Source organism: Zalophus californianus, chromosome 12 (genome assembly GCF_009762305.2).
Source record: "Zalophus californianus isolate mZalCal1 chromosome 12, mZalCal1.pri.v2, whole genome shotgun sequence".
NCBI lineage: Eukaryota > Metazoa > Chordata > Mammalia > Carnivora > Otariidae > Zalophus > Zalophus californianus.
In genome coordinates this window covers 104,372,057-104,396,564 of record NC_045606.1, presented here as the reverse complement: position 1 = coordinate 104,396,564, position 24,508 = coordinate 104,372,057, and the positions used below count along the sequence as shown (strand labels likewise).

The 24,508-nt window shown below is 43.3% G+C and overlaps 1 protein-coding gene across 12 annotated transcripts in view; it reads right to left on the bottom strand.

The window, feature by feature from the left end:
- RBM33 (RNA binding motif protein 33) overlaps positions 1 to 24,508 on the bottom strand; it is a 127,500-nt gene that overhangs the window by 40,991 nt on the left and 62,001 nt on the right. For 11 of the 12 annotated variants that reach the window (XM_027573023.2, XM_027573024.2, XM_027573021.2 and 8 more), the window contains 4 exons: positions 21,874 to 21,932; positions 3,626 to 3,758; positions 2,904 to 3,247; positions 1,369 to 1,656 (listed from right to left, as the gene is read on the bottom strand). In XM_027573023.2, the coding sequence (XP_027428824.1) occupies positions 1,369 to 1,656; positions 2,904 to 3,247; positions 3,626 to 3,758; positions 21,874 to 21,932 (824 nt within the window). The remainder of the gene's footprint in view (positions 1 to 1,368; positions 1,657 to 2,903; positions 3,248 to 3,625; positions 3,759 to 21,873; positions 21,933 to 24,508) is intronic. The other variant, XM_027573030.2, reaches the window with a different exon arrangement.

The following is a 24,508-nucleotide window of genomic DNA, read 5'->3' as shown; positions in this document are numbered from 1 at the left end:
GACTTCTCCTTCTGGGGTGCAGACAACTTCCCCGGTGAACCCTCTCTTCCGCGTGTAACATTCCTGCTCTACGGGGCAGCACACACACTACTGCTGAGCGTCACGACTGGTCAAGGTTATCCCACTTGTCTACAGACAGGCTCCTCCTGAACAGAAACTACACCAGGGACTGCAGTTGGTGACTGAGGATGGGGACTGACATTTTTAACAAAGGATTGCTGGCATCACTTTTACCGGGCCCCTAAATTTAAGGTGGAACAAGAAAAGAATCAAGCAGTGAGTCAGTATCCTGAGAAAACTGCACCCTGCACAAGAAACGCGCTCCAAAGTTTTACCCGAGAGGAAACTCTTAGTCATGCTCCTTCCCCGGATTCTTAGCAGAGAGCCCAGAGCCAGAGGAGCGTACAGGTAGGGAGATGGCCGGGAGAGGACGAGCTCGGAGAGCGCCAGGTCAGCGTTCAGGGCACGAGGCCGGGGACACAACCGCCACTGCTGTGACGCAGTGAAGCCTCAGCTCCGATGCACCTCTCCGCAAGTCCTTTCTCGTTTCTTATACCATGTTAGTTAGTCTCAATACTACTTTAAGAAAGAAAGAAGCCGGTATGAGAAAAATTGAAATTAAAAGTAGCTAAGTGGCATGCTTGAAGCTGCAGGTCAAAGGGACAATACTAAAAGGAAAACCCAACTACCTCCCCTTGGCCCAACACTCTAACCATTCGCCTCTTTACGGAGTTATTTAATGGAGAACACGGCGATAGCAATGGCTACTGTCTTGTGTTTGTGGAGCAATGCCCGTTTCCTAGTTTCCTTCAATGCAAGATGAGTCACACCCTAGCTGATGGTACCTGAGCCTGTACCCGCACAACTGAATACACTGTTAATCTCCCACCATTAAATACAGGCGTCATGAAGGCAGGAAACTGGTCTCTTTGGTTCACTGGTGCATTCCCAGGAACTGGAATGGTGCCTAGCAACAGAGGCTAGTCAGACAATTCTTCCTGAATTCATTTACTTATTTATTCAGAGCCCAAGGAGATAGAGACGATCTCACCATCAAAAGTAGGCTACTGGCAAAGGCAGAGAGCCCACCACCCACAAGTATTTGCTAAAATTATGTGTCTACGAATAATACTATCTATCACTATGAAAATATCTCCGTACACAAAGATGAGGAAGTACAGAATATCAATGCAGTCTTTCAGGCACAAACGGGACATCATTAATTTCTAGAGTCAAAAAAATCCCGTTTCCTAGGCAGTCTGTTAAACATACACTCGCTTTAGAGAAACGTACTGCACGTGTTCAGTAAATAAATCAGAACTGGAAAATATTCCAGCTCCCAGGTTCTGCCCCCGGGAAGACACTCACATGCCTCAGCCCCTGGCGCTGGGGGCACTGCATCCGGCCGCTGCTGGGTGGAGGCTGGGCCGTCTGGACGTGAGGCCTAAACTGGGGCTGCGACATGGGCATAAGCGGCGGGGGCGGGACGGAGAGGTGGTGGTGGTGCTGGTGCTGCGGCTGGTGAGGCGGCTGCGGGGGCGGCTGGTGCTGCGGGGGCGGCTGGAGCGGAGGCTGGTGCTGCGGCTGGAGCGGGGGCTGCTGCTGGGGCTGGGGTTGCGGTTGGTGCGGAGGGGGCAGTGGGGGGTGCAGAGGCCCCTTCCGTGCCAAAAGAAAGAGAAACAACGGTTTTTAAATGTATATACTAGTGACTTTCCAATACGGCCATCCCCTTAAAACCCCCAGCACTAGAAACTTGAAGTGGTGCTGAGATTCCATTTCAGAATCTGTGGACAGAGGTAACATGGTCTTAAATGTAGCAGAAAGCCCAAAGCTATGCTCATTCATTATGCATTTGCTCTGAGTTCTCTCAACCCCAAAACTCCAGGTGTTTGTTCTAAGGAAACAACTAAGGATGCAAACACACACAACGTTAAGGATGGTGCCCGCAGCACTGTTTCTAATACCAAAGTACTGAAAGCAGTAAACATGTCCAAAGAGTAGTGGCCGCCACGAAATGTAAACTTGCGCAGTGTTTAAATGATGCAGTGAGAGCTAATTCATGAACAGGAGATCCTGCCACTGTGTTAACAAGAGCATGGCGACAGGATGCGCTAGGACAACCTGGGAAACCACAAGCACCCAAATGCTGGTGGTGACCGTTCCTACATGATGGGATTTCTTAATTTCCTTTTTAAATACTCAAATATTTAAGCAACAGAGATGTATTCATATTTTTTAATAAAAAAAAATATTTTATCCTACTTTAACACATGAAATAATCGTTTTTTTTTTTTTTTAATTTCGATAGTCTATGTGTGTCTAAATAGTTGACTGAAGTATCATCATTCTGTATCTTAACAGTAAGTTTAAATCTGAGCAGAATCATACAGGGCAAGAAGGATCTCACAGAAACTCCAGGCCCCCCATGGAACACAACCTACAGCAGAGGGCACTCAAATCTTTCAAACAACAGGGGAACAGCAACTCCGTTTTCCCCTCCATGCAAAGAATCTTTCTATTACATTTTGTAGGAACATAATTTGACAAAGAACTTTATTTCCACTGGTGAACCTTTCAGGAATCTTGCAATGATGAGCGAAAGTATTATCCAAACATGTCCTAACTTTATTAGCAGTACCACCTTGAAAAAATCTGAATACTGAATTTTTTCATTTCCCCCAAAATGACAATCACTTTTTTCCATTTCTCCTACAATTAGGGAAAAAAACAATATTGTCAAGAAAGTTGCCTTTAATAAGCAGCACGTTTAAGACTAAACCCTTATTCTTTACACAATCTCCACATTCTAGAAGACTCAGCAACAGGAAACTTCATTTTATGAAACACAAAGATCCAAAGCTCCAGGTGCACCCCTCCTCCATGCAGCTTGCCAAGATGCATACCTGCAGGTTAGGCTGTGCGTGGGTGGGCAGAAACGGCTGTCCCGGGCCAGGCAGGAAGGGCTGCCGAGGAGGGATGAAAGGCCGCGTGGCCGCTGAGCCTGGCTGGCTAAAGTGAAGGATCCCCACTGGACCTGGTGGCTGGAGAGTTGGCCTGACGGGCCTCTCTCTGGGGAACACAGGCTGCTGTCCCTGCTGATTAAACGCGGGTCCAGGCTGAGTGAACGGTAAGGGACTAGGGGTGGGCACTGGGTGGGTGCTGCTAAGAAGCGTGGGGGGCGGTGGCGGCGGAGGGGGGCTTCGCTGTTCCAGGAAAAGATGACTCGGGAACCTTGGTTCACCTGAAACTGAACAGTGGTGCAACATTACCTTCGGCTTGTACACAACACGCCTGTCACATAACAGCAGTTTTATGTACCATCTTACTGAGAACAAAAATTACAAGTGGTGGGTAGAAGATAAATGCTACATTTTACAACTTATTTCTAGATTACTTCATTACTCCTTTTCTAGAGAGGACTGCCTCCTTTGTACGAGATTCTCACATTGCAGAAACCAACAATGTCCAATTTTAGCATCTGAAATGACAGGAAGTGCTCTGATACAAAAATCTGACAATCGTCACAAAAATCTCCTACTGGAAGCTCAATTCAGTTTAAAACATGAATGTGTTCAGGCACATCACCCAATACGACTTCGTTCTGTGAGCCTGCACGGTCCTTTACCTCCTAAGAAGAAAGGGTCTCGCTCCTGCGGGGGGGGCGGGGCCCTCCACTGGTCCTGGAGGGGAAGTCGTGGGGGCTGGCTGAAATTGCTGGGTACAGGCCCAGGTGCGTGCTGCGGGAACTCTGGAGGGCCCTATGGAACAAAGGGAAAACAAGATGAGAGGCAGGAAAATAGTCGGCCATTTCCAGAAATGGATGCATACGTGGTTCCAACGTGAAAACATCCAGTAACTGCCTCCTGTAGCCCCCCCATATATAACTAGATGTTACAAAGTGATCCTACCATCAAAGAAACAAACATCAAAATGCAGCCCTGAAACATGAATTCCATGTTCCAATATCACTACAGCAGAACAAGAACATTATCTTTAAGCTTACTGAAATCTATGTGATTATTGACCCTTCTTGCCCATTAATCTGAAAGGCTAAATGTCTACTTCCAGTGTCCTTGGCACTGATCATCTCGAACATGCTGTAACTTGCTGCCTTTTGAACACAACTATAAGCTACAGCTACGAAGCCGCTTTATTTCTAAAGAAGAAAAAGACATTGAATGTGCACCATAATAAACATCAGCAAGCTCCAATGTAACAGGACAGTGTGAACTATTTAAGAAACCCTGCCATATACGTACTGCTACAAAAGACATGTTTCAAAGCCAGATTCCACTGGATAAGACACTTTGAACTCGGACAGATTAACATTCTTCCACTAGAACTCTATTTAGAGACAAACTAAATTACTTCACTTTTTAGTTGGCCTTTTAAGTATTCATAGAGATCTTTAAAAGCACCACATTTGCATTCTTTCTTTGTTTTTTTTTTGGGGGGGGTGAGGCATTTAAAGAAACCCTCACCAATTTTTTTCACTTCTCCAGAAAGAATTCATTAATTATACAGATCATCAAAATAATTTTCATTTAAAAACATCTTCTTTGAAACTCAGCCAGTATTTCTCAACTTTTAAAAATCAAACTCCTTTCTCATAAACTTGAAATTCTAACTCCTTTTCTGTCATCTCATTACTAATACACTTAGCTGTTGCCTCTAAATGTGACAGCATCTTACAACATTGAAAATGTTTTTGCAAACTGCATTTACCTTCCCTCTCTCCTTAAAAATCTGTTCTCCCTGTAGCATCGTAAGAACAATGCACAGTAAACGGAATAGCACCCATGAAGAGCTCCAGAAAAGCCCATCAGGCGTGGAAATGGCCCGCCAGCAAGAGGGAGGGCTGTCACCACTGGGAGAGTCCAGGAGAACTGCCCTGGAGAACCGTGGGACCCAAGTCACCTCTTGGGGGCACTGGGTCCGTCCAAGTTCTGAGAACCACGTAACAAGTTTAAAGACCAAGTCATAACACCTGGACTAGTGCTGGAGCGACCTTCCAGGGAACCTGTGGGTCGGCCTGCATGCAGGGTGTGGGGGCGGCAACGGGACTCAGGAAATGGCCTGGTGAAGTGCTGGGTCTGGAAATGGGTGGGTTACCTGGATCCAATGACAATTGTCTTCTTCCTCTGGCTGGTCTTGCAGCCCAGGGGAAGCCAGGTCAGGAGGCCAGAGAACTGAGCCAGAGCCAAGGGCAGGGTGTAAACCAAGGCTAAGGTCTAGTTACCAGCAAACCACAACGGGAGACACTTCTACTTCGCACAGATGCCCAGCCTCTGCACATGTGAGCCAACGCTCCAGACACAGCCCCTATGGCACGGTGACTAACGACTGCAGTGATCTGCCCAGGATTTCAATAAACCACCTTGGTAAAGCCAACGTGAGCCAGTCGAGTATTGATACTGTATGAGCACCTACTTCAGAGTAAAGACCCATGGGCACTGGGGCCCCTAGGGCCCCGAGTCCCTGGGCATAATGGCCACATTCGTCACTGGTGCCTTACATACTCCACACCAAGCTCTGTGCAGCACCCCGACCACCTGAGCTCATGAACACGAAAGCACAGCAGGAGCACGAGACCCATTTCACAGCCAAGGAAACGGAAACTCAGGACATTAAATAATTTGCCCACGGTGACATCATTCTATTTTCTTTTAAATTTTATTTATTTTATGATTATCATGTTTTAAGTAGGCTCCATGCCCAGTGTGAAGCCCAGTGTGGGGCCTGAGATCAAGACCTGAGCCCAGAGCAAGAGTTGGATGCCCAACCGACTAAGCCACCCAGGTGCCCCTATTTTTTTTTTAAAATCAGAGATTTCAATACTCAAGAAAAACAAGTTAAAAGCTCCCAAAGGGTTCATTTTATTCTTAACATGAAAATGAAGCAGGGGAAGTTTCAACCCATATGATATAAATCTTATCAAAATTACTAAATTTGGGGATTTTAAAAACCAGATTTTCCCTTGACTTAGGAAAACAAGAGCCTACAAGTCAACAGAATTATGAATTCTGGAAACCATCACGTCATACACAAACTTCCATATTTCATACCTCATCCCCCTCTTTGGCAAATTTTCACTCTACTCGCTGTCTCAGCCAAAATGCAAAATCTCTACAGAGAAGGGCTTCTCCTGTAAGTCCTCGGTACAGGCGCTCCATTTTCTCCTGCCCTACTTTCCTCTCTTGCCAGCTCCATCTGGCCGGCTCACAATTTCGGGAGATCTGCCCGGCACATGGCCCATGGCCCACGTACCCACCCACATGCCCCACTTCTCCACACACCACTGAGTGCTGCTGGATAAAGCTGCAATCACTAAGAGTGTGGATTTCACTTCAATTGGCCTCTCAGTGTCCCTCGGCAGTGTCTCACCTACTGCCCAGGATACTCGGCCATCTCCGAGCATCTCCTGGTCCCTCCGCCCTCGCAGCGCTGTCCTCTCTAATGCTCCTACCACGTGAGGTGCTCCTCCTCTGGGCTGATAGGGACTCCCAGTTCTCTTGCCTTGCAATGCTGTCTGCATCCTGTGTCCTATCTGCTTTCATTCCCCTCCATCGACATAGAACATTCTAGCATGAATAATGTGCTTGCTGCTAACTTTCACTCTATTGGTCAGATTTTTCACTAAAAAGTAGGAACGGTACACTAAATTATGACCAGGGTTGAAAGTATTACACTACTGATTTGTTGGCAAGCTTTCCTCCTGAACTTGAGTCAGCAAACTTCAGGGCTCGTAACTCATGCACTGCATCAGTCAAGGAGCTGAAAAAACACAGACGCAGGGACACAGTTCAGAGAAGAGGACAGACAGAATAAAACGTACTTTCTGAGAAAGAGGGGGAGTCCTTGGGTTATTTCCACTCAGCCCTGAGGTCCTGTGTTGTACCAAGAGCTGGAAAGCGGTGGCATTCATTGTGGGAACTTCTTACAAACGTACCAACTGTTTCACCCACTCCACCAAAGGGGAGAGCAAAGTGTCATTTCTCCACGGTACCGAACCGCTCCCGGATCAGCACTGCCGTTTCCTGCCCCAGGCAAACCCCACCCGCACTCCTTTCCCGTGAGTGAGTGCCCTACAGGACCCAGTGTGCACAGCATCTCCGTCCGTGTCACCCACGCCTCGGACCGGAGGCCCAAGTCGGGCCCAGGCAACTGCCTCTGGAGCTGGCACTCCTTCACGCAGGGACCAGCAGTTTCTGCTCACCTTCCGTCCTGACTCTACTCATAATTACGAGAAGCGGAAAGAGGCTCCTGACTTTTCTGTCTTGACTAAAAACCATGGCTTTCTTCGTGATTTAGTATGTGAAGGCTCGGTACTTCCTGCTAGTTTTCGCGCCGGGCTTACATCACGCAGGGTTTACAGAGAAATGGAAAATACTCGGTTTCTTCTGAAATCTGTCGGAAGCGATAAATTCAACGACTGCGTTTTATTGCCCCATGCCCCTCCCCTGCTGAGGAAGCCCCAGACAGGACTGGCCACGTGGCTGCGACAACAGGGTTCCTCACAGCCTTCCTTTTCTCCTTCCATTAGAGAGTTAATTTCAAGTCCTCCAAAAGATAGGTTTTCTCATTATAGATAAGGCGAAATGTAACTGGAAAAGCAGACTGGCTTCCTTTCCATTATACGCAGGTCTGCTAAGTTTTGATTTTGACTTCGCCACAGGTTGAGATCAGGGAAAGTATTCTCAGCCCCTTCATCCGTTTCTAAAAGGAAGCAGTTACTGAATTATGAGAATGAACGCAAAGAGAAACCAATGTGGTTAGTTTTCAATAAAAATTCCAAGCTGAGAACTAGGTACATTCCTGGGAGATTATTTTAAATATTCATAACTTCTAAAGACATTTTTGTATTAAACTGAAAATATATTGAGATCATAAATCTTGCCCCCTTTAGAATTCTAATACTGTGATTTTCATCTCTTTCCAGACCTTCTTTCCTTTTACTAATTATCTACGTGCTGCCTAATTGCATTTAGACACAAGCATTCAAACGTTAGCAATATGGAACAAGGCCCCCCCCCATATCCTTTCTTCATCAGTCACTATTCAGACAGAACCTGTCTTCCAGCTCGTCGTCTCTCCGAAAGGCACTGGCTAGCAGAGGCTGAGCAAGCAGGTGGCAGCACCGGCCCTCCCATCACCGAGCACAGCCCTAAGCATGCAACCGAGCCTCTCTGGGTCTCCGTTTTCTTATCTATAAAAGGCAGGGATACTGATGGGACGTGTTTCTCATGGGAGAAGATGAAAGAACACGTTCAAAGTACCTATGACAGTACCCGGCAAGTAACAGAAGTTCACAGTGTTTGCCATTACTGTCACTTGTACGTGACATTTTTGTAGACAGCATTCCATACTGTAAACCTAACACAGAGCTGCTGACAAGCACCATGTCTCCTTAAACCGTGCAAAACAGACCAGCGCAGGCCCCCTTCCTGCATTCTCACCCCTGAGTCACAGGAGGAGGCTTCACAGAGGAGCTGCCAACACCCCAGCAATCCCACGCCCTGTCGCACATCCACTCCCACTGCTCTCTGCCCTTCGACTGACAGGTCCGTGAGGGGTGAGACCACGATCTCTTTTATTCACCAGTATATTTTCATGCTTGGCACAGGGCCTGGTACACAGACGTTTACAAATATTTAACGAATTAACCGCCTATTTCTAATAGCAAGGAAATCCCAGCCCCACATTCGAATCTAAAATACCACAGTGGGTTAAACCCTGGCTGCCCACAAAGCACACAGACAGTAGACGGCTGAGTGCTCTAGGAAGGACATAAGGGAGGCTGGAATGGACCGACGAGGCACTGGGCAGCGAGCCCCAGAGGCTCTTGGGCCGAGCAGACTGAGAACATAACACAGCGCACCAGGACCAAAGAGAAGCCAACATCAACAGAATCCAGTTCTCTGACTTAACTGTAGGATAGAAATCATTTTAACTTGCTCTACTGTGATGTAAAACAGAGGAAAAATGAGATGAACATGGACTCCTCCATCCTGCAACCATCCCCCTATTTTTAGAGAACAGAAAATGAAGAATGAAAATTAGATGGACGGTTTGTGGGCTATCCTTCCAACGCTGCTGTTTTAAGGAGCACAGCCCAGGCCAGTTTCCTTCTGGGCTGTAGACTGAATTTAAGAATCATACACCCGTGGGGCACCTGGGGTGGCTCAGTCATTAAGCGTCTGCCTTCAGCTCAGGTCATGATCCCAGGGTCCTGGGATCGAGCCCAGTGTCAGGCTCCCTGCTCAGCGGGGGGAGCCTGCTTCTCCCTCTGCCTCTGCCCCCTCTCATGCTCTTTCTCTCAAATAAATAAATAAAATCTTAAAAAAAAAATAAGAATCATACACCTGTAAGATGCAGGATACTCATATAAACCACACAGAAGAACCAGAGTAAAATGAAAAATAAATAACCACTTCATTTATCCAAACGGTAGTACTTAGCAATAATCGTGCACCACACATATGATAACAAGGCATTTTTACGGGTCAATCCTAAAAGTAAATACAGATCAACAAGTTAGAACTATACTCTTTCACCCAGAAAATACTCAAGGAAGAGTAAAATAAAACATGGTGGGAGCAAGTCGGCATAATGGCAAACCTGACCATACTACCCTAACAGCATGATAAATATATCCATAAATAAAATGTAAATATATAAAAATAAAAAGCCATTTGTAAAACGTAAAAAACTAAACCAAAAATTATATAATATAAAAATAAATGCCATTTCTAGAACTGAGGCAAATCTGGATAGATCTATATGGCAATTTGTCCAAGATCATAGAAGTCAATAAGAAAAAGTGAATGTAATTATCTTGTTAATGTCGCAGGAGGCTCATGAAATACAAATCTGTTATTTATGGGGCTATTTGGCTTTATATAAAAATTAGCCGCCTTCCTCCCCACCAAGGACACAGACCCCTGATGTTCCCCACGTCTGTGCCCACATCTTCTTCCTGAGCACCCGCCAGGCTACATTTCCCAGCCAGTCCTGCAAGGCAATGTGGCTGGGCACGTGACCACGCCTCAGCCGACAGCATGTGAGCAGAAGTGATGCAGGCCAGTTCCAGACCTGGCCAGTTACAAACAAACTCCCAGGACTGACCTTCACCCTTTCCCCACCATGCAGAGGTCTGTGGGGCCCAGAGGAAGTAGCCCAGAGGGCAAGGTGAGTGAGAAGAACACTTCGTAGTACCGAGCCGCTACAGGCTCAGGGCTGGTCAGTCACTGCACTCCAGCTGATCCTCCTGTGCTGGACACTCTGGGGCCATCGCCAGGTCCCCTTTGCACGCAGGCGCTGCAGGCCCCAACTGTTGCAAATGTTGTCCTGGCCAATGGATGCTGCTCCTCCAAGACCTGCCTGAGACAGTCCATGGCCGGCTGCCCCAGAGGCCCCCTCCCACCCGACCCCCTGAGATCAGGCCAGGGCCAGAATCTTTGACCTGAAACTGCATAGTAGCCGAGTTCTACCCCCTTCCCATCTTGCATCCCCAGCACCCTTACCTAATCCTGTGCCCCCAAATCCCCATCTTGGGCTCTGCTCCTGCTGACCCAAGGTTACGGCCCATCCTATACTGCTGCTAGCTAACTCTGCAGGGGACTCCTCTGCTAACCCCTTCAATCCTAGAATGCCCTATGAGGTAGCGATTCTGCTCACAGAATCTTCTGAGCATTTCAATACCCCACACCCAGTACACGGCTAGAAAGTGGCAGAGCCTGGACTCACTCCCGGGTCACCCATCTCCACAGCACACATATTCATCCACTGTGCTTGTTAGGAACAGTTATTTCATGTTCTGTCGTCTGTCTCACTGTTTCATTATCACATATGTATATGTAATTGTGTGACAGTATGTTAGTGCTGTGGAGTCAAGAAAACCAATAAATACTAAAACAAGTCTACAGTCAGACAGCCATGGAAATTCCACGGCTGGCCTGAATGGTAAGAGAAATTAGCAGTTCTTATCTGATCAACCTATGAGAAACTGATAAAGGAGGCAGGACCAGAGATGTTATCTACAATTTAGAAGAAAGCGCTGACTCAAGTTGAGTAAACAAGGAAATTTCTGGCTTTGGTAGTTTGTCCAACAGAATAAGAATGGAAAAAGAGGGTTTTGCCAGTGTAACCTTGAAACCACAGGCTGACACCAGCGGGTGTGATAGCCAGGCGGAGGGCAGTGAGCGCCTGGTAGGCCTGATTATGGCGCGTCGACCAGGCCCAACGACACTGGCAGGGGGAGAAAGAGCTTTACTGACACCTGCATCAAATCCGACCAGAAAGAAGCCCATTTCCAAGACGTCAAATGCCTGCGTAAGGGCCAGAGGGTAGGAAGATTAGAAAAAAGATTAGAAAAAAATTATAAGATATTAGTCAGAAAGAAAGTCAATGGCTGATACATGAAATGAACCAGAGTGACACACAGTTACCTCTCCAGAGGTGGCAGATCACGACACACACAAGGGAGAAATCATCTGGGGAAGACACGCAGGCCCCTCACTGCGTCCACTGGCCTCAACAGGTAACAGAACCTCAGAATGTGAATACTTACACGAACTTTAAAATTTTTAAGCTTTAAGATCCTAAAAGCTTCTTATTGACTACCATCAGTATTGCCTTTTTGAAACAGAAATTAGACAATTAGCAGGTATCATGAAGCTCACGGTGCCGTTTTCCTCACTGGTTTCTGTTTCACTGTGAACACAGAGGTCACTTTTTTTTTCCTTTATTTACATAAATTCCAGCCATAAGCTTTAGCCATGTGAAAACGATTGCTAATTGCTTACCTAGTATAAATTTTCAGTCCTTCCTAAGTAATAAAAGGGCAGCATGCCCATCTAAAAGTCCTTGAACTTGTCACAAGGGTAGCCGTGTGACTAGGGTCTGACCAACAAGACTTCACTGGCATCGTGGGATGGGGGTCCCTCAGGAGGCTCCTTAGGGGCTGCCTCGGGTGGTACACACCTTTTGTCCCCATCCTTCCTCCTCTTCTGGCCTGGAATTTGGGGAGAAAAATATATGGGTCCCTGTAACATCAGAGAATTGCTATACCAACCCAGAACTTTCTCGTTTTTATTCAAGAAGTAAAGACACTTGGTTTAAGTCATTGTTAAGTGAGTTTTCTGTCACGTGCAGCCTCATTCACATCCTGACCCCGAACAAGTCAAGTACCACACCGTACTTTTCACAAATACGGTGCCAAGAAACAGGCACAACAAACAACTTTCCCTTTAAGGGAAGAAACTCAGGTTTAGAGAGTTAAAAGTGGATTAGCCCACATTCCACTGTCCACACATAACTCAGGACACGAAGCCCCATTTTCAGACTCTTGCTTTATGAAGTTCTCTTTCTGCTGTCACACACTGCTTCTGGCTGTGACCGATATGTCTTCAGGTAATGCTGAATAAGCCATGGTTCCAGGCTGGCATTCCCCACCTCGGAGGCTCTCCTGATGGGAGCATTCATTTAAGAACTTCTATCATTTCACGGGTATAAAAGATAATAAATTACCAATTCCCTCTATCAAATGCACAATTATTTTAAGACTGTTAGTGAACTGTGAATACATCATTTAACAGAACTTTCACTACTAATTCTTCTGCCTTTTGAAAGAAAAGGCTACCTTAATCCTTTCAACTAATTGCTCTATTTTGCTTTTCTTTATATCCCTTTAAGAGTCTAAAGTAAAAAAATTATCATTCTCATATAATTCTTATACAAACCGCACTCTCATGTGTTCCGCATCTCTTGTTAATTACATGATGTTATCTGTGTTAATCCTACTCAGGAAGAACTGACAACTTCAACCACAAAAAAAAAGATGAGAATTCTGCATAAATTGCTTAGCCCAAAGTTAATCGTATAATGCAGAGAATAAAGAGGCTCTAACAGCTATTGTATGACTTATCAGCTTCCCTAACAGGGTCACTTGGTATATTTTAATAAGACTAATTAAATACCTTAACAATGTCATTGAAACTTCATGAATCTTTCAATGAATTACAGCCTTCCTTTACAGCATGTTTTCATTTATTAATCTCACTTAAAATGCAAAGAACTATATAAGAGACCAACAGACACTTAAGAACGCCTCTCAGTTAATTCTGATTAGATGTGGGTTAAATGCAGAGAATAAAGACCACTAGTGACCCCTGACATAATTAAAATTATGCTCTTCTATCACAATAGTAATCCTCTTATTTTAGTATTTTCATATATCTTTTTTCTTTCAGATTGTGCCTTGTTTAATACCTACATTTATTCCCTAAAAGGTACTTTTGTATTGGGAGATGCTTTCTAAACACTTTGAAGAAGTACATACCCAGGGCTAAGCACTGGCTTTCACAGATGGGGCGGACCCCACATGGACTTAAAACACATGAAGATAACGGTACCGGCTCCAGCACTGAAGCCAGGGCACGTAGTACACACTGTAGCCCTGCTCTTGATGAACATACTGAAGCCTATTTATTTCTTATTTCATACAATGAAAAGCCCTTTATCTCTGCACCTTACCCCTCCCTTGTCCTCCCCAAACAATCCCACCCAACCACAGTACCAGCCTGCCCAGCTCTTACTGACAGTCATTATTTTTTTTTTAGATTTGAATTGCATTTATTTTATTATGTTATGTTAGTCACCATACAGTACATCATTAGTTTTTGATGTGATCCACGATCCATTGTTTTCAGGTAACACCCAGTGCTCCATGCAGTACGTGCCCTCCTTAATACCCATCACCAGGCTAACCCATCCCCCCACCTCCATCTCCTCTAGAACCCTCAGCAGTTTGTTTCTCAGAGTCCATAGTCTCTCATGGTTCATCTCCCCCTCCGATTTCCCCTCTTCATTTTTCCCTTCCTATCTTTTTTTTTTTTTTAACATATAATGTATTATTTGTTTTAGAGGTACAGGTCTGTGACAATTCACAGCGCTCACCATAGCACAATCTTAAATACAGTTTGGATCCAATCTGTCAGTTTACTCATGTGCTTTTGAATACTCAGAGAGAAATGGACAGGTACACCATGACTAAGAGACTCGGACTGCCATGGCTGCAACCCCATCTCCTGCACCCAGTTATGTGAACTTGAGCGACTGATTCTTTCCAAGACTCAGTTTCCCCATCTGTAAACTGGAGAAAATGTTCCCTTCACATGGCTGTTGAACACAAGCTCCGAGCAAACTCTAGGACACAGTAAGCACTGTCTCCTTTCCCAATGATTTTCAACAGTACGTGCTCGAAGAAGGCTATTTCCTCACTCAAAAAAAGGACAGAGCAGCAGCTCTACCAACTAAGAGCACAGTCTGTTTAAAAATTCTCATCTGTGAATACACCCACCACATGACCCACAATCCCCACTCCTAGCTATTTAGTGACAACTACATTCATACAGAAAACGATGCACACGTTTATACCAACTTTATTCATAAGAGCCAAAGACTAGAAATAACCCAAATGTCCACATGGTGAATGGATAAACAGACTGTGGTACATCCATAAGGCAGAATAATACTTGCCAATAAAAAAAGATGAGCCACTTACAGGTGCAACATATTGGATGAAAGAATCTCAAGAGCACTGTGGCAAAGGAAAGAAGCCAGATTCAAACCAAACATGCCCCAGCAGTCCAGGACAGGATTTCAGCGACAAAAAACCGATCTGGCTGCCAGGGGCTGGGACGGGGGAGAGGAGTGACCACAGAAGGGCAGCGTGAGGAAGCCCTTCGGGAGGCAGGACTGCTCTCAACATCTTAATTGTAGTGGTTACACAGCCGTGTGTACCCTGTGAATTTTCACAGGCTTGTGCATCAAAAGGACCAATCGTAAAAAAGTTTTTTAAGTTTCTATTCTTTTTGGAAGAAGTGCTTTCCAGTCCTTTATAATAAAATAGGACCTCTTTCAAAGTTTATCTTAAAAATGCATTTTAACAGACCTATAGGGTCTTCAGAAACGCCAGAGAAAGCAAGTATTAAAGATAAAAATTGGTGTGCTTTGCAGGATACATCAGCAAAAACAGGCCATAAAGATTTTCTTGGCACATACAGGAGGTTCTGAGAGTTTGACAATCTGTATTATCATCAATCCTGCACTGGCTGGATTGTTACATTACAGATTAGGGTAAACTGCACTCAAGAGTTTTAGTCTACTATTTATGAAAGGATGCATGAAAGGTTTTCATTTCAACCTAACAGTTTTACTTAGCCAAAGACTCAACATGACAGTTTAGCACACACTTCTAGAAGGTAGCTTTTATAATGTGGCCTACTGGCTCACCTACTGTACAAGAAACCCACTTCATGTAATTTCAGTCAGGAGTCCCAAGGCTCGGAGTTACGTGTGCAGACTCCCACCCAGCCGATCTCTACCCGGCACACACAACGTGCGCTGGCAGGACGGCGAGTCAAGTCAACGGGGCGCTGAATCTCATAACCACCACACTTAATAGCTGTTACCACAGTGTTTAGCTGTTCCTGTTACCGCTGCAGATGGGAATTCATTGATATGATTAAATTTGATGGTATGATAATATATGGTAATCACGATTAATCAGAAACCCACTAGCAAATGGAGGATGTTTGGGTATTATGTCACCTGCATTTTAAACTGCATTCTCTCCCCGCAAGCCTGACAACGTTTGACAGCTGGAAGGCTCTCATCCCGTACTCGCCTGCTACTACTGGTGGATCTGATAAGAGAAAAATGCCCATCATTCCTTCCTGATCTTAAGTGCTAATAATTACAAGGCATTGCAGGCAAGTTGTAAAAAACAGTTAGGGGTTCAAAAGAAAGGCTGGAATAAAGTCTAGATTCACATCTGCAAGGGCTCTAATCAGAAGGAAATGGAATTTGAGGCAGCGATCTCATCAAACATGATTTGCATGAAATGCCGTATAGAACACATCAGGACGTGTCAATCACCACCACCTGATACCACGCACCCGCTCCACGGAGACAGAGCACGCTCAGACCCACCTGTGAGGTGCCATAGCTACACAGTAAACACAAACGGAGACCTTACTGGGTTAAGCTAAATAATAATGTAATTGCTAAGAAGACTAATTTAAACTGATTAGTCTTTTTTTTAATGTAACTTTTAGTTTTAATTTCAACAAAAATCACTCAGAAATTATTCAGCAGCCAAAGTACTTGGCATTTAACTAGCTACCCTGAAATACCAGCTTTTACCAGTACATCAATTCAAAATCAATGACTGAACAGGTTTTTAAAATACCCTAAGGGGGTCAAGAATCTTCACAACTTGAGTTACTCAGGATTTACCCATATGCTTAAAAATAGCAATTACACCAACACCTAAAACAAATTAGGTTAGCAAAATCTCAAAGCAACACTTTAAAATATTATTAGCCAGCATTTTAGTGTTACCTTTTTATGTGGGCAAACTTTAAAAACAATAAACACCTCTTTGAGGATAAATAACGTTAACTGGAAAATATACTTATGGATAAAAACAAGACTTCAAACTTCACGTCAGTGACAAAAACATCAGGGACAGCCTTTATGGAAAAGGAAACCTATCGGACTAACACGTAAAACAAAGAGCATTTGGAAATGAAAACAAAATTCAAACCGACACAAAGAGAGCAACTCAAGTGCAGAAAGGTAAACGAGCCTCCCCACCCCCTGCCTCATAAAAACAAAACAAAGAAAACCACAACTGTTCTGTGAAACTACATTCAAAGGTCCTAACATGAGTGAGGATGCTTCATGAGAGCATGAGGGACGGCAGGTGGTAGATGGCAAGGCCGGACGGAGCACACACAGCGGCCACGGAGGGAGGGAGGGACAGGCCCTCACACAGCACTTAAGGACACACGCTTACTCCCTGTGCCCATCAGCTCCTCTGAGGACTCCCTGTTTAAAGAGCTGAGACATATTTTACATTTGGCAGAGTAATAATGTGACATTAAAAGGAGTATGAAAAGAATTCATTCTCTGATAATGCTATCAATTGTGATACATTTTTGTATTTCAAAGAAAGATTCATAACTCAGACTTGAAAAAATAAAACACCCTGGGAATTAAAGTTTGTGACGAGAAATGTTTTAAAGTACAGCACTAAGAGCTGCATCCACAGTGAAAATTAAATAAACGGATCTAATTCTTAGATACAAACCTAAATCACAAAGCACTTCACCGAATTCGGGGGGGGGCGGGGGGGGCTCGATGCCAAGAGCTAAAGCAGTATTTTCCAAAAACATCAAACATAAGGATGCTTTTCTTATGATATTTACTACTTTGACATTCAAATCTTTGTCTTAAAAACTGTTTATGCAATTCTCTCAATAAAATTCACCAACAGGAAATAAAAATATTAGTTCTCCTACTATATCACGCATAGCCTAGAATACCATATTTTCATCTAGAATTTGAATTTTTCCAACAATCTTAAGTGATTCTATGAAAAATAGGTTTAATATTAGGTTGCTTAGGCTTCTCTGATTTTTAACTAAAAAACTGGAGGCATTTCCACCTAATACAATTTCTAGGTGTACTAGTTCTAAATTAAGAATTTCTCAAGTTTTCATGAAATTGTCAAACAAAATGGATTTTTAAGAAAGTAAAGCTTAGGGGCGCCTGGGTGGCTCAGTCGTTAACCGTCTGCCTTCGGCTCACGTCATGATCCCGGGGTCCTGGGATCGAGTCCCACATCGGGCTCCCTGCTCGGCGGGAAGCCTGCTTCTCCCTCTCCCACTCCCCCTGCTTGTGTTCCTGCTCTCGCTCTCCCTCTCTCTGTCAGATAAATAAATAAAATCTTTAAAAAAAAAAAGAAAGTAGAGCTTACCACTGTTGGGGAAGAGCAGGAAGACCTTAGCATTAATACCAACTAGATACTAATTTCCTAAAATTTGGAAATTTAGTGGTACTTGTACTGACTGCCTTTTTTACTCTTTAGTCAGATGGGTAGAGCTGAATTTCTGTACACTTAAGTGAGCGTGATGTAATTCTCCAGAGCAAATTCACATATGTATCATTGAAAACAAGTAAAAAACTAAATTACATACCCCTTTCTCCAAACTACTCATTTTATGTAGGGTTCATCATGGAGTCTGAGTCAGTAGACGTCCTTCTCACACAAAAGGATGTGAATTACAGAAATGTACTAAGCAAAGTGAAGTTCACTGCAATCCTGTCTTTCCCCAGCCTAAGCTCCGTTAATGAATCCCCACTGCTCCTAGGATAGGTGATGCTGTTGCCGACAGCTTCAGGAGTCCCTGATCTATGTCTGCAGATCAGCTTCTGTACAGAGTCCTACTCGCCCTGTGCCCAGTAGAGCTGGCCTAGCCCTGGGCCTTGTGCACAAAGTGCAGATAAACAGCAGTTGAATAAGTGGCACAGAAAATTAGTACTGAGAGATCTTGCTCCAAGACTGCAGTGAACTTCACTTTGCTCAACAGATCAGTATAATTCACATCTGTTTGTGTGCCAAGGAAGACTACTGATTCGAGCAGACTCCATGATCATTCTGAAATTAGGCTTCCTAACGTGAATGTTTTATCAGTCTGGGGGTCATCTTACAAAGCAAAATTCAGTTTAGCGAAAGTAACAGGCAGACCCCAGGGCAAACTGCCATCAATAAGGAATCTCCAAGGGTCTTTGTTAAAACACAGCAATACTATCCCACTAGTTTTATAATTTACTCAGGCCAAAACTGGCTTCACTGAACTATGCTAGTCTGTTTTATGGTTTAGGACCAGCACTAGGCAGAAGCACTTGGCATGAAGGAGAAACTCACATGCTCACAAAACTACATTTACACTGACAGCAACCAAGTTCAACCTAGTAGAAAAGGAAAAAACAGTAATAAAGATCTGGTCTATGTAAAATAACAGGAGATGGCCCAAAGTGGGTCCCCTTTCTTAATGATATTTTAATGCACTTTTAAAACACACTACCTTTTTTGTGTTTTTTTTTTTAAAAAGAAATTTTTACGTCATCTCTACACCCCACCGTGGGGCTCCAACTCACAACCCCAAGAGCAGAAGCTGCATGCTACACTGACTGAGCCCGCCGGGCACCCCAGCTCACGTCTATTTTTTAAAAATAGATTCCACATCTGATTACGTTCTTTAAGGAAGACCGACTACAGATATAAGTAGAGCACTGCACTTTTAAGACCACAGGTACACTGTAACTGCAGCTTAAGATCCCAGCATTTAGGACTTAACAAAAGGTACAAGACGTGTAAGACAGCGACAGACAAATGAGCTCCTTGTCTCCTACCGTAGCACCAACTTCTGTGTAGCCCAGCCACCTCGTGCCAGCTGCACATACTGCCCATCTCAAAAATAACAACAAAACCAGACGTCACACCTTGCAGAAAACTCTTCCAAAAGCAGTTCAACAGTGTTTACTATCCCCAGAGGACTATATAACTTAAAAATAAGTTCACAATTTCAGGGTGTGTGGCTGGCTCCATCAGTGGAGTGTGTAACTTGGTCTCAGAGTTGTGCATTCGAGCCCCACGCCGTGTGTAGAGACTACTTAAACGTAAAATTAAAAAAAATAAAACAAAATAGTAAGTTCAATTTCTCAAAGAAATATTCTTTTAAGGGCGCCAGGGTGGCTCAGCAAGTTAAGCATCTGACTCTGGATTTCAGTTAAGGTCATGATCTCAGGGTCGTGGGATTGAGCCCTGTGTCAGGCTCTGTGCTCAGTGGGGACTCTGCTGCTTTCTCTCTCTCTCTCTCCCTTTGCCCACCCCGCCCTGGGCACAGGGCAAGTAGGACTCTGTACAGCGGGGTGGGCAAAGGGAGAGAGAGAGAGAAAAACCATGCTCTCTAAAATAAATAAACCTTTAAAAAGAGAGAGAGAGAGAGAGAGAGAGAAAGAAAAGAAACTTTCTTCTATGATCCCCTTATCCTCCAGTATTATGCGGTTTGCTTCTTTATCTAGGATTAGACAAAATTATATTTGCAGAATGGAAAAATAGAAGTAGATGAAAATTACAAATGATTAATTATTAAACACATTTTTATAAAAATATCAAGTACATACAAAACTGCTTTGTTTTTCTTAAACTACAGTTGGTTTTCACATCGAATTTTAGCTCCATAATGCAAACAAAACACAAAAATAAGTCTAATAATGATTATAACACAGCTGCTTACATTTCTGAAAAACAGCAAAAAGTACTTAAAATATCAGAACTTAAAATACAGTAACTAGCGGGGCGCCTGGGTGGCTCAGTCGTTAAGCGTCTGCCTTCGGCTCAGGTCATGATCCCAGGGTCCTGGGATCGAGTCCCACATCGGGCTCCCTGCTCGGCGGGGAGCCTGCTTCTCCCTCTCCCACTCCCCCTGCTTGTGCTCTCTCTCTCGCTGTCTCTCTCTGTCAAATAAATAAATAAAATCTTAAAAAAAAAAAAAAAAAATACAGTAACTAGCAGTTAAACTACTTCACCAGAAAAAATGTATCTAACAAACAACTAAATCACATGTGCTTATCACTGGACCATGCAATTAATAAACCCTCGCTGTTATAACAAGTGCTTTGAACAGAGAACTGTACTCAATAAATACCACTTAATTTAAAAAACCTAGTTTTTAAGTACACTTCATAAGTAATTTAAAGGAAAAATTAGTTAATATGAGGTAATAAAACCATTCAGAATCAGTTTTAGAAAACATATTATAATTCATAAATAACTACAAATCAAAGACGTTTCTAAAAAATACTCTGAACTTTAAATCCAATACTGATTTTATTTTTGAATAATCATCTGACTATACACCTAGAGCCTTCATTAAAACTTCCTTGCTAAATGCCTTAAAATAAATAAGCTATCTACTTAAGTGTCAAAGCTAGGGTCAAACAGTCTTTTAGATATTTCCTGAAATCAGAGATTATTCAGTCTCAACAAAACTTTATCTGTTTTACATAAAAATGATACTAAAATTTTATGATCTGGTCCATTTTTTTTTTCAACACTATAAAAAGAACATGTCCTCACTGATTTAACAAAACCAAGAATAATAAATCTAACCCCAAACTCAAAAAAAAAAAAGAAATTTATTTAAACAGGTACAACTATTTAATAGACATTTTTCTTCTAGTTAAAATGTATTAGAAGAATGGATAAAGTGAAGGAAAGCATACCAAAGTATGGAGGGGGCAGAATCTGTACTTTCTTGTAAAGATACTTTAAGAGAAAACCTTCATTTAAACTATAAAACCAATAGCTCATTAAGACTTTTGAGGTTTGGTTGTCCGCCTTTTTTTTTAAGCAAGTAGAGATCACTTTGTTTTTTTTTAAAGATTGATTTATTTATTTGAGAGACAGCATGCATGAGCACTGGGGGGGGGGGGGGGGGCAAAGGGAGAGAGAATCCTAAGGCTGAGTGCAGAGTCCAATACAGGGCTCAATCCCAGGACCCTGAGATCATGACCTGAGCTGAAACCAAGGGTCAGACGCTTAACCAACTGTGCTACCCGGGCACCCCGAGAATTCATTATTATTCCCTAGAATTTCACACACATACCCACATGTACACAAATTCACACGTGCATGCGTGCACGCACACATGATAATAAAGCAAGGCCCTTTCTCACTTAACGTACGGCAATAATGAAATCAAAATTCATACTCTTTAAGATAAAAGGCGCTGTATGATCCTGATTCAACACTTTTACAGTTAAACAAAATTAATTCCATTCTCAAAAATCCACTGACCTTAAGCTTTTAACAAACATTTTCCACTGCAAAAATTATTGTCAATATTTACAAATCTTTAAACTTATATTTAGTTGGAACCACTTGTATTTGCTGTATTAATATTTCTTAGTAAATATATGCTCATCCCTATCAGAGCAGAAGGAGCAGCTGCTACTCACTGGGAATCTCTGGGGCCCCACAGCAGGTCTCGGCTGGCTCGGGACTGGCAGCAAGGGCACTAGGAAGAAAACACCTTAGGTTACAAACACCGTTTACTTCAAAAACAAACCCACTGAGAAAGGAACACAGTATGTTAAGTTTAATAAAAAATATATACCATGTGTAAAATACATGTAATATATTAAGTTTACACTTAACCTAAATCCCATACAAGGGAAGGGGAGAGCAGAAGGCTTGCCAGCGTACAAAGGCATATGCAAAAGCTGAAATTTCAGCAGGGAATTCCTATTTAGAACTAAAATGTTTTGCAATAAAAAAAGAGCTTACTCCTCTAAAATAAAAATGGCCTTAAGTTTCACATTCATCACCCAGTTATCCAGACTATCTACTCCAGTTATGGTTTCTGACTCCAATCAAATACAAATTTAAATCTCAATCTTCTAGAATCATGGGGGGGGGGGGGGGGGGGGAAACACACATACCCTTGGTAGTGTTACAAAGAACAATCTACTATGCCAAGACTTTCGGTTTGGTTTTGTTTTTAAACAAGCAGAACTCCAATCCATCTACCGGAAGAACACAAAATCATAATTTTAAAACAGACATTTTTGTACTAGGGAAGAAGCCACATGTTAGTTTTATACCCTGGGGCTAAATAAGGTATGCTCAAGTTACTTAAAACATATGCATTGTACTGATCTAGATTTTGGAGGGAAAAAAACAACAACAAAAACAAACCACCACCCCCCTAGGGACCGCTACAGGTGGTACGTTGTTATCTTTCATTAAAACGTGCTGCCAGATGCATGTAGGAAGCTCTCAGGTGGTCAGGTGTTACGGGCTGAACTGAGGCCCCCTCCCAAATGTGTATGCTGAAGTCCCAACCCCCAGTCCCTCAGAACAGGACTGGACTTGGGCTACAGACCTTCAAAGAGGTGATTACAGTAAAATAAGGTCATGTGGGTGGGCCCTGATCCAGTGTGACTGGTGTCCTTATAAAGATTAGAAACAGACATGCACAGAGAACAACCAGCCACATGATACAGAGAAAATAAAAAAATAATATCACATACCAAACTTTTAATTTAAAAAATGTCTGGTGAATAAGAAATAGAAAAATTATACAGCTTAAAGGTTAAAATTACTTTAAAAACAGAACACTAAGATAAATTTTATTTACTATAGGTACTCAAGGAACTCTAGACATCAAGCCTTATAATGAGGGTCAAACTTCCTCAGGTTCAATTTAAAGTGACTGTTTTTAGAGCAGAGTTACGACCCATCAAACACAAGTTGTGGCTAAAAGAAACTTACCTGGATAAAATGTAAAATGGCAGAAGTCCTGAGAGAGAGAGAGAGAGAGAGAGAGAGAGCGAGAGAGAGCGCGCACACGCGAGAGCGAGCCTAATCCAGTAAATCGAAATTTCAGAATGAGGTCAATTTGAGAGACTTTACATAGAACAGGATCCAGCCCCCAAGCCTATACAGCCTCCTAAAAGGCACTGGGGGAGGGGGAGGAGTTCATCAATTTATCTGAAGCAAAAGAGTAGATTGTGAAGTGGAGAAACAATTAGAGTATCTCTGACCTCAAAAGATTGTAACGAAAGCGAAGGAGAAATAAACTACATATTAAACAATATAAAGGTGATGGTTTTTAAATTAAGTACCAAATATAAAGTACCCAGACATTCAAGACTATGTGCCACTAATTTTTAAACTTGGCATTTAAACATCAGTTCCTGTCAGAAACCTCAAATACAACAAAAAGATTAAAAAAAAAAACAGGTCTCTTTAACTGGGGGGAATGAGAGCAAGAAAGCTAGGCACGATCTCTGGGAAGGAATCTGATTATAATTAACAGATTTCTTACACAGAAGCCTCTGGTTAGTTGGCTTGCTTTTCTTTTCTTTTTTAAAGTAAACCGTGAAAAGCAACAAAAAAGAAAAGAAGGGAAAAAGAACGAAAGTTGACAAACGAGAGCACCTAAGGACAGTGTGAGAGGGCAGATCAGAACTCCAGCCGGGAGAGAGGGCCTCGGTCAGACTGCCAAAGCCTCTGCCAAGTGTCCCTCGGGAGCTCTGCAGTCTCCCGGGCTTGTGAGCAGGGGACACTTCCAACTAGCTGCCTTCCTCTGCGCCGTGAGCAGAAGAATTGGATACTTGTAATGGTAACACACCATTCTAGCCGAACCCTGTACTAGGAATATTTGATATTCAACGTTTATCTTTCTGTTGTTCCATGTATTTAATGGACTAAACTGAGTAAGTTTTTAATTCATTACAACAGTTTAATACGGAAAAATCTAGAAAACAAGTTAAATTTCCATCAAAACTGGTTAATTATATATGATGGAACCCTCTTCATCCTTGAAAACGTGTGCCATCAGGAAGAGACGTGCTTACGCGGCTACTTTTTAAAAAACATTTTCATGTACCTTTCAACGGCCTGTGGCTCTGAGACCCTGGGGCCTCAGACACCCTCTGCACAGGAGACACGCAGACACCGGCAGCCTCCCTCAGGAAGAGCTCGCTCGTTTACTACGGACACTTGACTCTTCAACGGCGCCCTGCGTGTACAACCAGGCAGGACAGGGCTGCGCTCCTCCCGCATCAGCCTAGCTCAAGATCAAAGGTA